Source organism: Saccopteryx leptura, chromosome 1, assembly GCF_036850995.1.
Source record: "Saccopteryx leptura isolate mSacLep1 chromosome 1, mSacLep1_pri_phased_curated, whole genome shotgun sequence".
In the NCBI taxonomy this organism is placed as follows: domain Eukaryota; kingdom Metazoa; phylum Chordata; class Mammalia; order Chiroptera; family Emballonuridae; genus Saccopteryx; species Saccopteryx leptura.
In genome coordinates, this window is record NC_089503.1 from 14,282,044 (window position 1) to 14,294,843 (window position 12,800).

Here is a 12,800-nt window from a genome sequence, read left to right on the forward strand (position 1 = left end):
AAGGTGGTGAAGTGATTGCTGATCTTCTCCCTTGTTAACAGATAATTAGTCCAAACTGAAACTGTCCTTACATTTGGGATCCCTCATCAATGGAAGGTCTAGGATATGACTGTCAAAGTAGATACCAGTATAAACTCTTGAACAACATTTGCAGCAAGTGATCCAAATAATTTCTAGAAAAATATATACATTCCCTAATCAAGGTCATCTGAGTCTCCCTTTTGAAGTGTTTACTACCACCATATTGTCATGGCTGGGTTTAGTTCAAGTCCCAAATTATCACCCTGAAAAACCGAGACCACATTGTATATATTATGTAGCTTCTATTGGACTCAGGATAGTGCTGTCTGTATACTTAATAGAACGTCAATGAATACTTATTAAATGTTATCTTTTTCATAGCATCTTTCCTAGCTTAAAACTTTTTTAACAGAGACACTCTTACATGTCTTAGCAAATTCACTTATTTCTTGAAAAATATGTTGGTTGGTCATGTGTATATGCATTTTTATAAGTTTGTGTGTGACTGTATGCTCCCATGTACCCCATTTATTCAAAGACAGTTCTTTGTGTGGGTCTAGAGTGATTAATGTAGCTCTTTGATGTGTGTGTATGTGTGTGTGTGTATGTGTGCGTGCATGAACGTGTGCTCGTGTGCAGGATAGTCATATCCCAATAGCCAGACAGGGTTGAGCTCTAACATCTAGACTGGTGTTTGACTGGTTCTGAACTGGCACTAATTCCAGAGACCCAATAGTCACTGTAGTTTCCAAATCAGAGTAAGTACTTATGGAGGCCAGGTAATCAATGGAGTTTTTAGCTCAGGTTCATTTCACAGAATGCATAATTGTGCTTACCCTGAATACAGATTTTCCTGCCCTGCATACAAAGCTTCTGCCAAAACTACAGACTTACAGATATTTTGTCATAGTTAAGGTGTTCCATACAGCATTATTTCTGTGTAAAGGACTCACTTTTCAGCAAATGAAGTATATAAATGATTCCATACTAATGAAATTCACTGGTCTTACCATGCTCTCTACAATCCCAAAGCCATCTGGCTTGATGGAACAGAAATGGCCTTTGAAGACTGTTAAAGTCCCAGACCCTTTAGGAATGAAGGTTTCAGTCATCCCACAGGTTTCTGAGGACAAAGAGAATATGGAATGGGTATTGAAAAAAGGGAATAATAAATACCAGTTTTGATCAACCATATGACCAGTTTCAGAAATTAAAATAACATTAATTGAACATTTATAAAGGTTCCATGTATTTCTTCTTTTTTATGAATGTGCTTGGCTATATGTAGGTGTATAATTTCTTTCCTCTTTTATCTCCTTACTGTATAACATAATATTAACTTTGCATTATAATATTTAAGTATTGTTAACTCTACAGCATAGCATTTAAGTTACAGATTATCAAGTAGAAGAGTGAACATCACTCAAGGACTTTGTATCATCTTCTGGGAATAGAGTTAGTGCGTTTTCAGTTATATGCAGGATAATCATATCAGGTTAGGCAGAACTTTGACTTTGTTATTGTCTTTAATGAAGATTAAATGTGGTTTAAAAAGATAATTATGGATGCCAAGCTTACAAAGAGTGGATTATGACTCTCAATTTTATGTGTCAACTTGCTGAGCTATATATGGTACCCGGTTGTTTAGTCAAACACCCATCAAAATGCTGCTGTCAATGTGTTTTCTTAGATATGAGTAACTCTTGAATCAGTAAAATTTGTGTAAAGCAGATCACTTAGCACAATGTGGGTGGGCCTTATCCAATCATTTAAAGATTTTAAGAGAAAAGACTGAAATACCCAGAGAAGAAATGGATTTCACTTCCAGAATGCCTTTGGACTCAAGATTGCAATTGATGCCTGCTAGAATTTCCAAACTGCTGGTCTGGACTGGACATTTTGGGCTTGCCAGACCTCATAATCATATTAGTCAGTTCCTTAAAATAAATCTCTCCTTTTATAGATGTACATCCTGTTGGCTCTGTTTCTCTGGAGAAAACTGACTAATGCAGACGGTGAACTCTAGAAAGTTTGACCAGTGCCACTCTTATTTTATGACAACTTAGAGGTCTTATGTTATAAATCTGACAGTTGCCCTCAACACATGTTAATTCTTAGAGCAAACTGACTGCTTCATCTTGCCTGACCTACTTGTGGTCAGAGATTAAATGTGGGGGCAGAGATTAGACCAGCACACAGAGACCACTGTTACGTGCAAAAGATATTTAATGAAAGAGACAGGTTAATTGACCAGGTGGTTATTTGTCACAGTTTTTAGGTAAATACAAGAATACGGTATATTAGATTGAGCAAAATATCTTTATGAACAGTTTTCCTCCAAAGTATTGTTCAAAGCATAAATTAATACCATTGCTTCTCAGGAGAAAGCTTCAAAGATAATGAAGTTGCATCAGAGAAAATGTTAATTTTTAATTTGGGGCTAAGCAAACAATAGTAGCGTATGGAATATCCCTCTCCAGCTGTCTGAGTTTTAAAGCTTCAGAGAACTTAAAAAACAAATGAGAGTGAACTGTAGCAACTAAGTGTATTAGGATCAAAGAATTAATGAAAATGCAAATTGTGGGGAAGTAATGTAACTATGGTATTTGTATGTAGGAGTTTCCTGTTGTCACATGCCAGATACCTCCTTCAAGTTCCACTAACATCTCAGAGAGCTTCAGCTGTTCCTTTGCTATTGATGGCTTTCTTTAGGGCATCTTTGACATCCTTGTTTCTAAGGGTGTAAATCAGTGGGTTGAGTAAGGGGGTGACAAAGGTGTAAATGAGGGCAAATTGTCGGTCCTCATCCACCGAGGTGCTGGACTGGGGACGCAGGTAGACCAAGGCACAGAAGCCATACTGCAGCAAGACCACGGTGAGGTGAGAGGAGCAGGTGGAGAAGGCCCGGCGCTGACCCTCAGCGGAACGGATGCGCAGGATGGCCAAGGTGATGAACACGTAGGAGACAGAGATAAGGATGAAGGGGACTGTCAGCACGAGGATGCTCACGACATAGAGGACGGCCTGGTGCACGCGGATGTCAGCGCAGGCCAGCAGCAGGACCGGGGGCACATCGCAGAGGAAGTGGTTGATTTCCCGGAGGTGCCCGCAGAAGGGCAAGGTGAAGATTAGGGATGTGAGCTGCAGGGACAGGTAGAGGGCCAGGACCACGGCGCAGGCCACCATCTGGATGCACAGTTTCTGGGTCATGATGAGAGTGTAGTGCAGCGGGTGGCAGATGGCCACATAGCGATCGTAGGCCATGATTGCCAAGAGAAAACAGTCGGCGCCACCGAGCATAAGAAAAAAGAACATTTGGGTCCCGCAGCCAGCCAGAGAAATGGGCTTCCGGGCTCCAAAGAGATTGGAGAGCATCAGGGGCACCACCACGGTGGTGTAGCTGATCTCTATGAAGGACAAGTTGCACAGGAAGAAATACATTGGTGTGCGCAGGGAGCTGTGTGTGCACACCGCCCAGATGATGGCCGTGTTGCCACAAAGGATCAGCAGGTAGAGGAGGAGGAAGAGGACGAAGAGGAGCGCCTGGAATTCAGGGACCGTGGTGAAGGCCCTAAAGACAAACTCAGTGGGGCGGGTCTGGTTGAGAACCGGGCTCCTAGGAAACATGTCTCCTGCAAGAGAGTTACAGAACGTGCTGACTTTTCCTTTGAGGAGTTGTGTTATTGCCTGAGCAAAAGAAAGATTTTCAAGTTTTGTTTCTGATTTGGAAATTACTTAATTGTGATTGAGATTCTAATTGTAATAAAAGATATGGAATACTATTCTTTAGACTGCTTCATAGCTATGTTTCTGAAGGGGAGAAAAAGGACAGACTTCTAAAATAACTTTAAACATCAGCCTTTAAATATCTGTTTGTAGGTGCTAACTCTTTGCTTTTGCATAGAATTCATAGTTGTGTAATTGCAAACATTTATTTTACAGATTAAAATTAGAACTATTAAATTCTTCGTATTATTCTGGATGTTCTGGTCCCAGAGGACTGGGAACACACCTTTACTCCAAAGTGCCCCTCTTACCTGGCGTATGCCACTTATATCTATTTCCTTACTTAAGTATCTTCTGTAAAACTTCACCTGTCAACTCAAACTTTAGAGTTCAAATATCCCAACAGGAAGAAGCATTGAATGCATGGTGGGTAGAAATAAACGTGGAGCTAGCTAAGATAAAGAGAGGTGAAAAGGAAAATAGAAATATCTTAGGGAAACAAGAAAGAAAAAGTAACCACTTTTCACAAAGTCACCACTACCATCAGATTTGTACATAAGCTATACTTTTTATGTAACAAAAATTCAGGAGATGATGGACCACTACCCAATTATTACCTAGAAGGGTGCTAATACTTAGGTTATAAGATTGTTTTGGTCAGACCCCCAGTTCTCATTTTATTTTTTTATTTTTTATTGACTTTATTGGGGTTACATTGCTTAATAAAATTATATACTTTTCAAGTGTTCAGTTCTAAATCACATCATCTGTGTGTTGTATTGTGTGCTCAGCATCCAAAGTTTAGTCTCCTTCCATTACCGTTTATCCTGCTTCCCCTCTTCCACGGCCTCCTAACCCCTTCCCCTCTGGTAATCACCACCTTGCTCTCTGTGTCTATGAGATTTTTTTCTTAATCCCTTTACCTATTGCACCCAGCTCCCAGCCCTTCTTACTTCTGACAGCTGTCAGAAAAAGGATAAAACATTATCATTTAGAACAATATAGATTCACATATACCCCTATTAAAATATAAAGATGTTCAGATTGACTTATGAAACAAAAACTATTTTTAAGAGGCAAAAAATAAAACAGTGCTTTATTAAAACTATTACTTTTTAAAAAATATTTTCTGGAAATTTTAAAATCTGAAATAAACCATGATCTTCACCCTGTCCCACCAAATGATGAAAAACTAATTGTCTCTGTGAAAATCACAAGGCAGATCACTTATACATTATTAGAAGTAAGAAGGAAAATGTTTAAGACCAGAAGTTAACTAATTGGTACTTAACCATCTCGTGTTCTTTCTCTCTATAAAATGCACCATAAGTGTCCACACTACACTGAACTCCTCTACATCTGGGCTCTTGTGCTTCTTCCAGCTGAGGTTTCTGCTTACCCAGGCAGCTGTGTTTGTTTTTAACTGTGAATACATCATGTATACTTGATACTGTGCAAGTTCATGGACGTGTATGAAATGTTGAACTATGAACTGTGAAAAAAAATTTTCAATGCAAATTAATTTCAATATTTTGAAAATATTTGATAAAAATAAGTTTCAAACAAATAATCATTTACTGATGAATTTGCTAAGATGAGCAGAACTATGTATGTTTGACGGAAAAATCATAAAAGATAATGTAGCATATGTTTTTCTCACAAATGACTTTACATTTTTATTCAATGTTAAAGACATTGCTATTGCAAATTGAAGCAATGATTTGTGACTATGGTACATGTAAGAAAAACTTCAGTTTGCAATAATCAGGCAACCAAAAGCACACACAGAAAATATTAAGTATCAGAAGGCTGGAGGTAAAAATGTGCAATTATAGTTTTAAGTTAAATTAAGGTTTTAAGGAATATAACATACAGTAATCAACAGTTCAAGAATCAACAACTCTAGAAATGTTTATCTGAAACCTAAGTACTCTTATGGATCAATGTCACCCTGTTAAATTCAATTTTCAAGATAAAGTTAAAAAAAGATTTTAAGAAATACATACAATATAAAATTAATTTTTTTGTAGCTGCCTTTTCAATTAACCCATCAAGCACTGAACTTAATTATTTTGAATGAATGGGATTTTTACTTTAGATAAAACACAAAAGTTTTTCTTCATATGAACAATAACCTACATAGAACTAAAAATCCAATAGTCACACATATATAACATATCAATATATTTCATATATTCATAAGACAAATTTTAAGACAAATTTATAATGATCGTCACAGCTTTTTAAAAAAATAGGGTTAATTTTCAAAATATATAAGAACTCCTTAAATCATGTAAAGTCCCTGGATGACTTTTTTCTTTTTTGTTCTTAGCTATTTTCTACTGGTTTCAGCTCAGGAATCAGTAATCCAGGAAGCATTTCTGATTCCCATCCTCTCTCCACCACTGGATAAAACACTTCTTTTATGAACCACTGTAGAATTGTGAATATATCTCAATTATAAGGCTTTATGCTTACCTAATGTATGGGAGGCATGATGTTAACAGAATATGGAAAAAAAAATCTTCTAAGTGAGGGTTTTTAATATAATCTTTAGAATACAAAAACTATAACAATCTTCTCCCCCAGATAGAAATACTATATGAACAGTAGGTGGTAGATAGATAGATAGATAGATAATAGATAGATAGATAGATAGATAGATAGATAGATAGATAGATAGATAGATAGATAGATAGATAGATAGCTTTATAAAGAGATAGGTTAATAGACACATACATATATATGTATATATATTCAAGTACATTTGGAAAACACTAAGTGTTCTTTTCATGATCTACAATGGCAATAAGCATTAAAAGGCTCTGGAAATCCTGATGTGAAAAAATGTATGCATGAATTTAACTTTTCAAAACTTATTTCTCTAGTGTTTCATAGAAGCCTCGTTAGGTGTCACGGAAACATATTCCAATATAAAAAAATAGTGTATGCCATAATTTGAAGGTATTCTTCTAAGCCCTTCAAATATGTTTATTCTGTTGTGTCTCATAGCTACAGTATGAGACAGATAACATTTATTCTTATTTTACAGGTTAAAAACTAAAGTTACAAAAGATTTAGTAACTAGGAGTTGGGATTTAAGGTGAAGCATTTTGTTTTTTATTATTTTTTTAAAATATATATTTTAAAGATTTTATTTATTCATTTGAGAGAGGAGAGAGAAAGAGAGAGAGAGAGAGAGAGAGAGAGAGAGAAGGGAGATACAAGGGGGAGGAACAGGTAGCATCAACTCCCATATGTGCCTTGACTGGGTAAGCCCAGGGTTTTAAACTGACGACCACTGTGTTCCAGGTCAAGGGTTTATCCACTGCGCCACCACAGGTCAAGCCAAGATGAAGCATTTTAGATCTGGAAAAGTAAGTTCTGAGTTTGGACCCTGGCTCCATTATTTCCCAATTATATGATACTGGACAAGACACAATCTGAACCCCATTTTCCTCATGTTGGAAGTATAAATAATTATACCTTATTCATTATGCCATTTGATTTTATTCAACACTTCTTGCATGCACTTGAAATTTCTTCTTACACTCTAAATTGGGAATTGACAAGCTTTCCTTATAAAGGACCAGGTACTAATATTTTAGGCCATGTTGTCTCCTCCTATATCATGTATCTTTCTTAATCTCCTCTTCCTCCCTTTCTCCTTCCTCACTCTATTCGTTCCTTCCTTTCATCCTTTTCTCTAACAGGAAAAACACATCCTTAGCTCAAGAGCCATACAAAAAGAGTCTGAACTTGGTCTGTAGGTCTGTTTTGGCGACCTTTGCTGTAAAGTATTATACACAGTAAGTTAAGATTAATTGCAAAAGAAATAGTCAATCAGTCTTTGAAAGATCTCTGAAGATTTTTTCTTACCTCTTTGCAATTCACTTCATCCCATCAGCCATCAAAGAAAATTCATACAGGTTAAAAATTTTTTTTTGGAAATGCTACACATTTCTGCCATAGGTGATTAAAGGAGCTCTCCTGGAATGCTTTATGGCCCTATGTATCCTGTTCTTTAAGGATGAATAAAATAAGAATAAATAAGTTTCAAATATGCACAATTCTCTAGAAATGAAAAGTCACCTATAGGTGATATCCTTGTAATATTTAGATGTGGGAAGAAAAGAGTGTGTTGATATTCAGGAAATGAGTCAGATATTAGAATGCCATTATTGGCTAGGGCAAGATGAAGAGGGATAGCAGAAAAGTAGTTTCTGTGAGCTCATTCTAAGCCAGAGTCCTGCATAGGAGGACCAAGCTTCTCTTCTTCATTCTCCTCTTTCCTCCTGGGGCCATTCTTGCTGAATTTAGCCAGGCAATTTAGTGCCCTATAGCAAAATAATGGGTCTCAAAGAGAAAAAGATTCCTCAGAGGTTTTCTTTAAAACAAAATCCATTTAAATAATATTTAGAAAAAATTTCTTGGGTTGATCAACTATGACAAAGTTAATGGGCAACTTTCCACGTGACACTCACAGATAACTACTGGCTGGGGACCACATGATGGTGTCCTCATTCATCTCTACCTGACAGAGACCTCTGAACAGTGTATCCTAGCAAATGTAATCAGTGGGAAATGTTCATGACAACTCCGAACTCACAGAATACATAGAATATCTTATCATGATTCCAGTTAGAAAAATTGAAGATGTATAAATGGCAGAATTAGATGAATCTTATGGTCCTTTCAAACCTCAAATTTCTACTTCTTTCTCTTAGTGGCACTTATATCCCACTGATTACTTTCAGGATTCTCATTTTCCCTGTCAATTATATTTATATTTCTCTCTGCCCTAATCCTACTAATTTTTATGGTGATAACTATAATTTTGACTCTCAATTAACTAGGTTGTTTTATTTGCTCCTTTGCAGTTATCTATCTTCATTTTTAGGTATTATTTTACCCCTAATTCTGCTATCAGAATTTTCATTTTCAACCTCTCCACTTATTTTTTAAAATTAATTTTAATGGGGTAACATTGATAAATCAGGGTACATATGTTCAGAGAAAACATCTACAGGTTATTTTGACATTTGATTATGCTGAATTCCCATCACCCAAAGTCCAACTGTCTTCCGTCACCTTCTAACTGTTTTTTTTGTGCCCCTCCTCTCCCCCAACACCCTCCCTCTCCTCACCCCCAACCTGTAACCCCCACACTCTTATCCATGTCTCTGAGTCTCATTTTTATGTCTCATCTATGTATGAAATCATATAGTTCTTAGTTTTTTCTGATTTATTATTTCACTCAGTATAATGTTATCAAGGTCCATCCATGTTGTTGTAAATGATCCAATGTCATCATTTCTTATGGCTGAGTAGAATTCCATAGTATACATGTACCAAAGCTTTTTAATCCACTTGTCCACTGACGAACACTTGGGCTGTTTCCAGATCTTTGCTATTGTGAACAATGCTGCCACAAACATGGGGGTGCATTTCTCCTTTTGGAGCCGTTCTATAGTGTCCTTGGGGTATATTCCTAACAGTGGGATAGCTGGGTCAAAAGACAGTTCGATTTTCAATTTTTTGAGGACTCTCCATACTGTTTTCCACAGTGGCTGCACCAGTCTGCATTCCCACCAACAGTGCAGGAGTGTTCCCTTTTCTCCACGTCCTCGCCAGCACTTATTCTGTGTTGTTTTGTTGATGAGCGCCATTCTGACTGGTGTGAAGTGATATCTCATTGTGGTTTTAATTTGCATTTCTCTAATGATTAGTGCTGCTGAGCATATTTCATATGCCTATTGGCCATCTGTATGTCCTCTTTGGAGAAGTATCTATTCATTTCTTTCGCCCATTTTTTGATTGGATTGTTTGTCTTCTTGGTATTGAGTTTTACAAGTTCTTTATGAATTTGGTTATTAACCCCTTATCAGACATATTGTCAAATATGTTCTCCCATTGTGTAGTTTGTCTTTTTATTCTGTTCTTATTGTCCTTACCTGCGCAAAAACTTTTTAGTTTGATATAGTCCCATTTGTTTATTCTGTCTTTTATTTCACTTGCCCGTGGAGATAAATCAGCAAATATATTGCTGCAAGAGATGTCAGAGAGCTTACTGCCTATGTTTTCTTCTAAGATGCTTATGGTTTCAAGACTTACATTTAAGTCTTTTATTCATTTTGAGTTTATTTTTGTTAATGGTGTAAGTTGGTGGTCTAGTTTCATTTTTTTGCTGGTAGATGTCCAATTTTCCCAACACCATTTGTTGAAGAGGCTGTCTTTACTCCATTGTATGTATGCTCTTACCTCCTTTGTCAAATATCAGTTGTCCATAAAGGTGTGAGTTCATTTCTGGGTTCTCTATTCTGTTTCATTGATCTATATGCCTGTTCTTATGCCAGTACCAGGCTGTTTTGGGTACAATGGCCTTATAGTATAATTTGGTATCCGGAAGTGTGATACCTCCATTTTATTTTTCCTTTTCAAGATTGCTGAGGCTATTTGTGTTCTCTTTTGGTTCCATATAAATTTTTGGAATATGTGTTCTATATATTTGAAGTAAGTCATTGGTATTTTAATTGGCATTGCATTGAATTTGTAAATTGCTTTGGCTAATATACACATTTTAATGATGTTTATTCTTCCTAACCATGAGCACAGTATATGCTTCCACTTGTTTGTATCTTCCCTGATTTCTTTTATCAATGTTTTATGATTTTCCGAGTACAAATCTTTAATCTTCCTGGTTAAATTTGTTCCTAGGTACTTTATTTTTTTTTGGTTGCAATGGTGAAAGGGGATTGCTTCCTTAATTTCTCTTTTTGGCAGTTCATTGTTAATGTATAAAAATGCCTCTGATTTCTGAGTATTAATTTTATATCCTGCCACCTTGCTGAATTTATTTATCAGGTCCAGTAGATTTCTGACTGAGACGTTAGGGTTTTCTATATACAATATCATATCATCTGCAAATAATGATACCTTTACTTCTTCTTTTCCAATTTGGATGCCTTTTATTTCTTTTTCTTGTTTGAATGCTGTGGCTAGAACTTCCAGAACTCTGTTGAATAAGAATAGTGAAAGGGGCACCCCTGCCTTGTTCCTGATCTTAAGGGTATTACTTTTAATTTTTGCCCATTGAGTATGATGTTGGTTGTGGGTTTGTCATAGATGGCCTTTATCATGTTGAGGTATGTTCTCTGTATTCCCACTTTGCTGAAAGTTTTGATCATGAATGGGTGCTGGGTTTTATCAAGTGGTCTTTCTGCATCTATTGAAATTATCATGTGGTTTTTCTCCTTTTTTTTTTGTTTATGTGATGAATCGCATTGATTGATTTACAAATATTGTACCAACCTTGCCTCCCAAGAATAAATCCCACTTGGACATGGTGTATGAGTTTTTTATATATTGCTGGATCCGGTTTGCTAATATTTTATTAAGGATTTTAGCATCTAAATTCATCAGGGGTATTGGCCTATAATTTTTTTTCTTTGTGTTTTGTTTGCCTGGTTTTGGAATCAGAGTTATACTCGCCTCAAAAAAGGAGCTTGGAAGACTTCCTTCCTCTTGAATTTTTTTTGAAATAGCTTGAGAAGGATAGGAGTTAGTTCTTTAAATATTTGATAGAATTCACTTGTGAAGACATCAGGCCCAGGACTCTTCTTTTTAGGGAGGTTTTTGATAATTGTTTTGATCTCATTTGTGGTAATCAGTCTGTTTAAGTTTTCTGTTTTTCCTGATTAATTTTTGGGAGAGTATATGTTTCAGGAATTTGTCCATTTCATCTATGTTGTCTAGTTTTTTGGCATACAGTTCTTCATAGTATTTTCTTACAATATTTTGTATTTCTGTTGTGTCAGTTGTTATTTTTCCACTCTCATTTCTAATTTTATATATTTGAGTCCTCTCTCTTTTTTTCTTGGTGAGTCTGGTTAAAGGTCCATCGATCTTGTTTACCTTTGCAAAGAGCCAGCTCCTGGTTTAATTGATCCTTTGTATTGTTTCCTTACCCTCTATGCCATTTATTTCCACTCTGATCTTTATTATTTTCTTCCTTCTACTACCTCTGGGCTTTACTTGTTGTTCTTTTTCTAGTTCTTTTAGATGCAGGGTCAGGTTGTTTATTTGAGGTGTTCTAGCTTCTTAAGGTATGAACTTCCCTCTCAGGATTGCTTTTGCTGTGTCCTTTAAATTTTGAGTTGATGTATGCTCATTTTCGTTCATTTCTAAGAATTTTTTTATTTCTTCTTTGATCTCATTATTAACACATTTGTTATTTAACAACATGCTATTTAGTTTCCAAGTGTTAGAGTATTTTTCAGTTTTTCTGTTGTGGTTGATTTCTAGTTTCATGCCATTTTGATCAGAGAAAGTGCTCGATATGATTTCAATCTTCTTAAATTTGTTGAGACAGCTTTTGTGCCCTAACATGTGGTCTATCCTAGAGAATGTACCATGAACACTTGAAAACAATGTATATTCTGCTGCTTTAGGGTGAAAGGTTCTGAATATATCTATTAAATGGAGTTGATCTAGTGCGTCCTTTAAGTCTGCTGTTTCTTTGTTAATTTTCTTTCTTCAGGATCTATCTAGTGATGTTAGTGGGGTATTGAAATCTTCTACTATTATATTATTGCTATTGATCTTGCCCTTTAAATCCATCAAAGTCTGCTTTATATATTTAGGTGCTCCTATATTAGGTGCGTAAACATTCATAACAGTTATATCTTCCTGTTGGATTGCTCCTTTTATCATTATGTAGTGACCTTCTTTATCTCTTACTATAGCCTTTGTTTTAAAGTCCATTTTGTCTAATATAAATATTGCTATGCCAGGTTTTTTTTATTTCCAAAAAAATATGCGTGAAATATTTTTTTTCCATCCTTTTATCTTCAGTCTATGTGCATCTTTTGATTTAAGCTGTGTTTCTTGTAGACAGCATATGTACTGGTCCTGTTTTCTTATCCACACAGCTACCCTATGTCTTTTGACTGGATCATTTAATTCATTTACATTTAAGGTTATTGATGTGTAGTTGTTTATTGCCATTTTATTCTTTAAAACTGTATTCCTTTTTTTGCTATATTCTTTTTCTC

The 12,800-nt window shown here is 35.9% G+C and overlaps 1 protein-coding gene across 2 annotated transcripts; it reads right to left on the minus strand.

Moving 5' to 3' along the window:
• Nucleotides 1-2,287: 2,287 nt before the first annotated feature.
• On the minus strand, nt 2,288-7,941 carry LOC136388596 (olfactory receptor 10Q1-like). Of its 2 annotated transcripts, none has more exons than XM_066360416.1 (2): nt 7,627-7,941; nt 2,288-3,653 (listed from the first exon to the last, which is right to left on the minus strand). In XM_066360416.1, exon 2 carries the CDS (start codon nt 3,646-3,648, stop codon nt 2,689-2,691), a length of 960 nt encoding a protein of 319 aa, XP_066216513.1. In that variant the 5' UTR covers nt 3,649-3,653; nt 7,627-7,941; the 3' UTR covers nt 2,288-2,688. The 2 variants fall into 2 exon arrangements, with proteins under 2 accessions (XP_066216513.1, XP_066216514.1); XM_066360417.1 differs by having other exon boundaries at nt 2,288-3,708.
• Nucleotides 7,942-12,800: the final 4,859 nt, after the last annotated feature.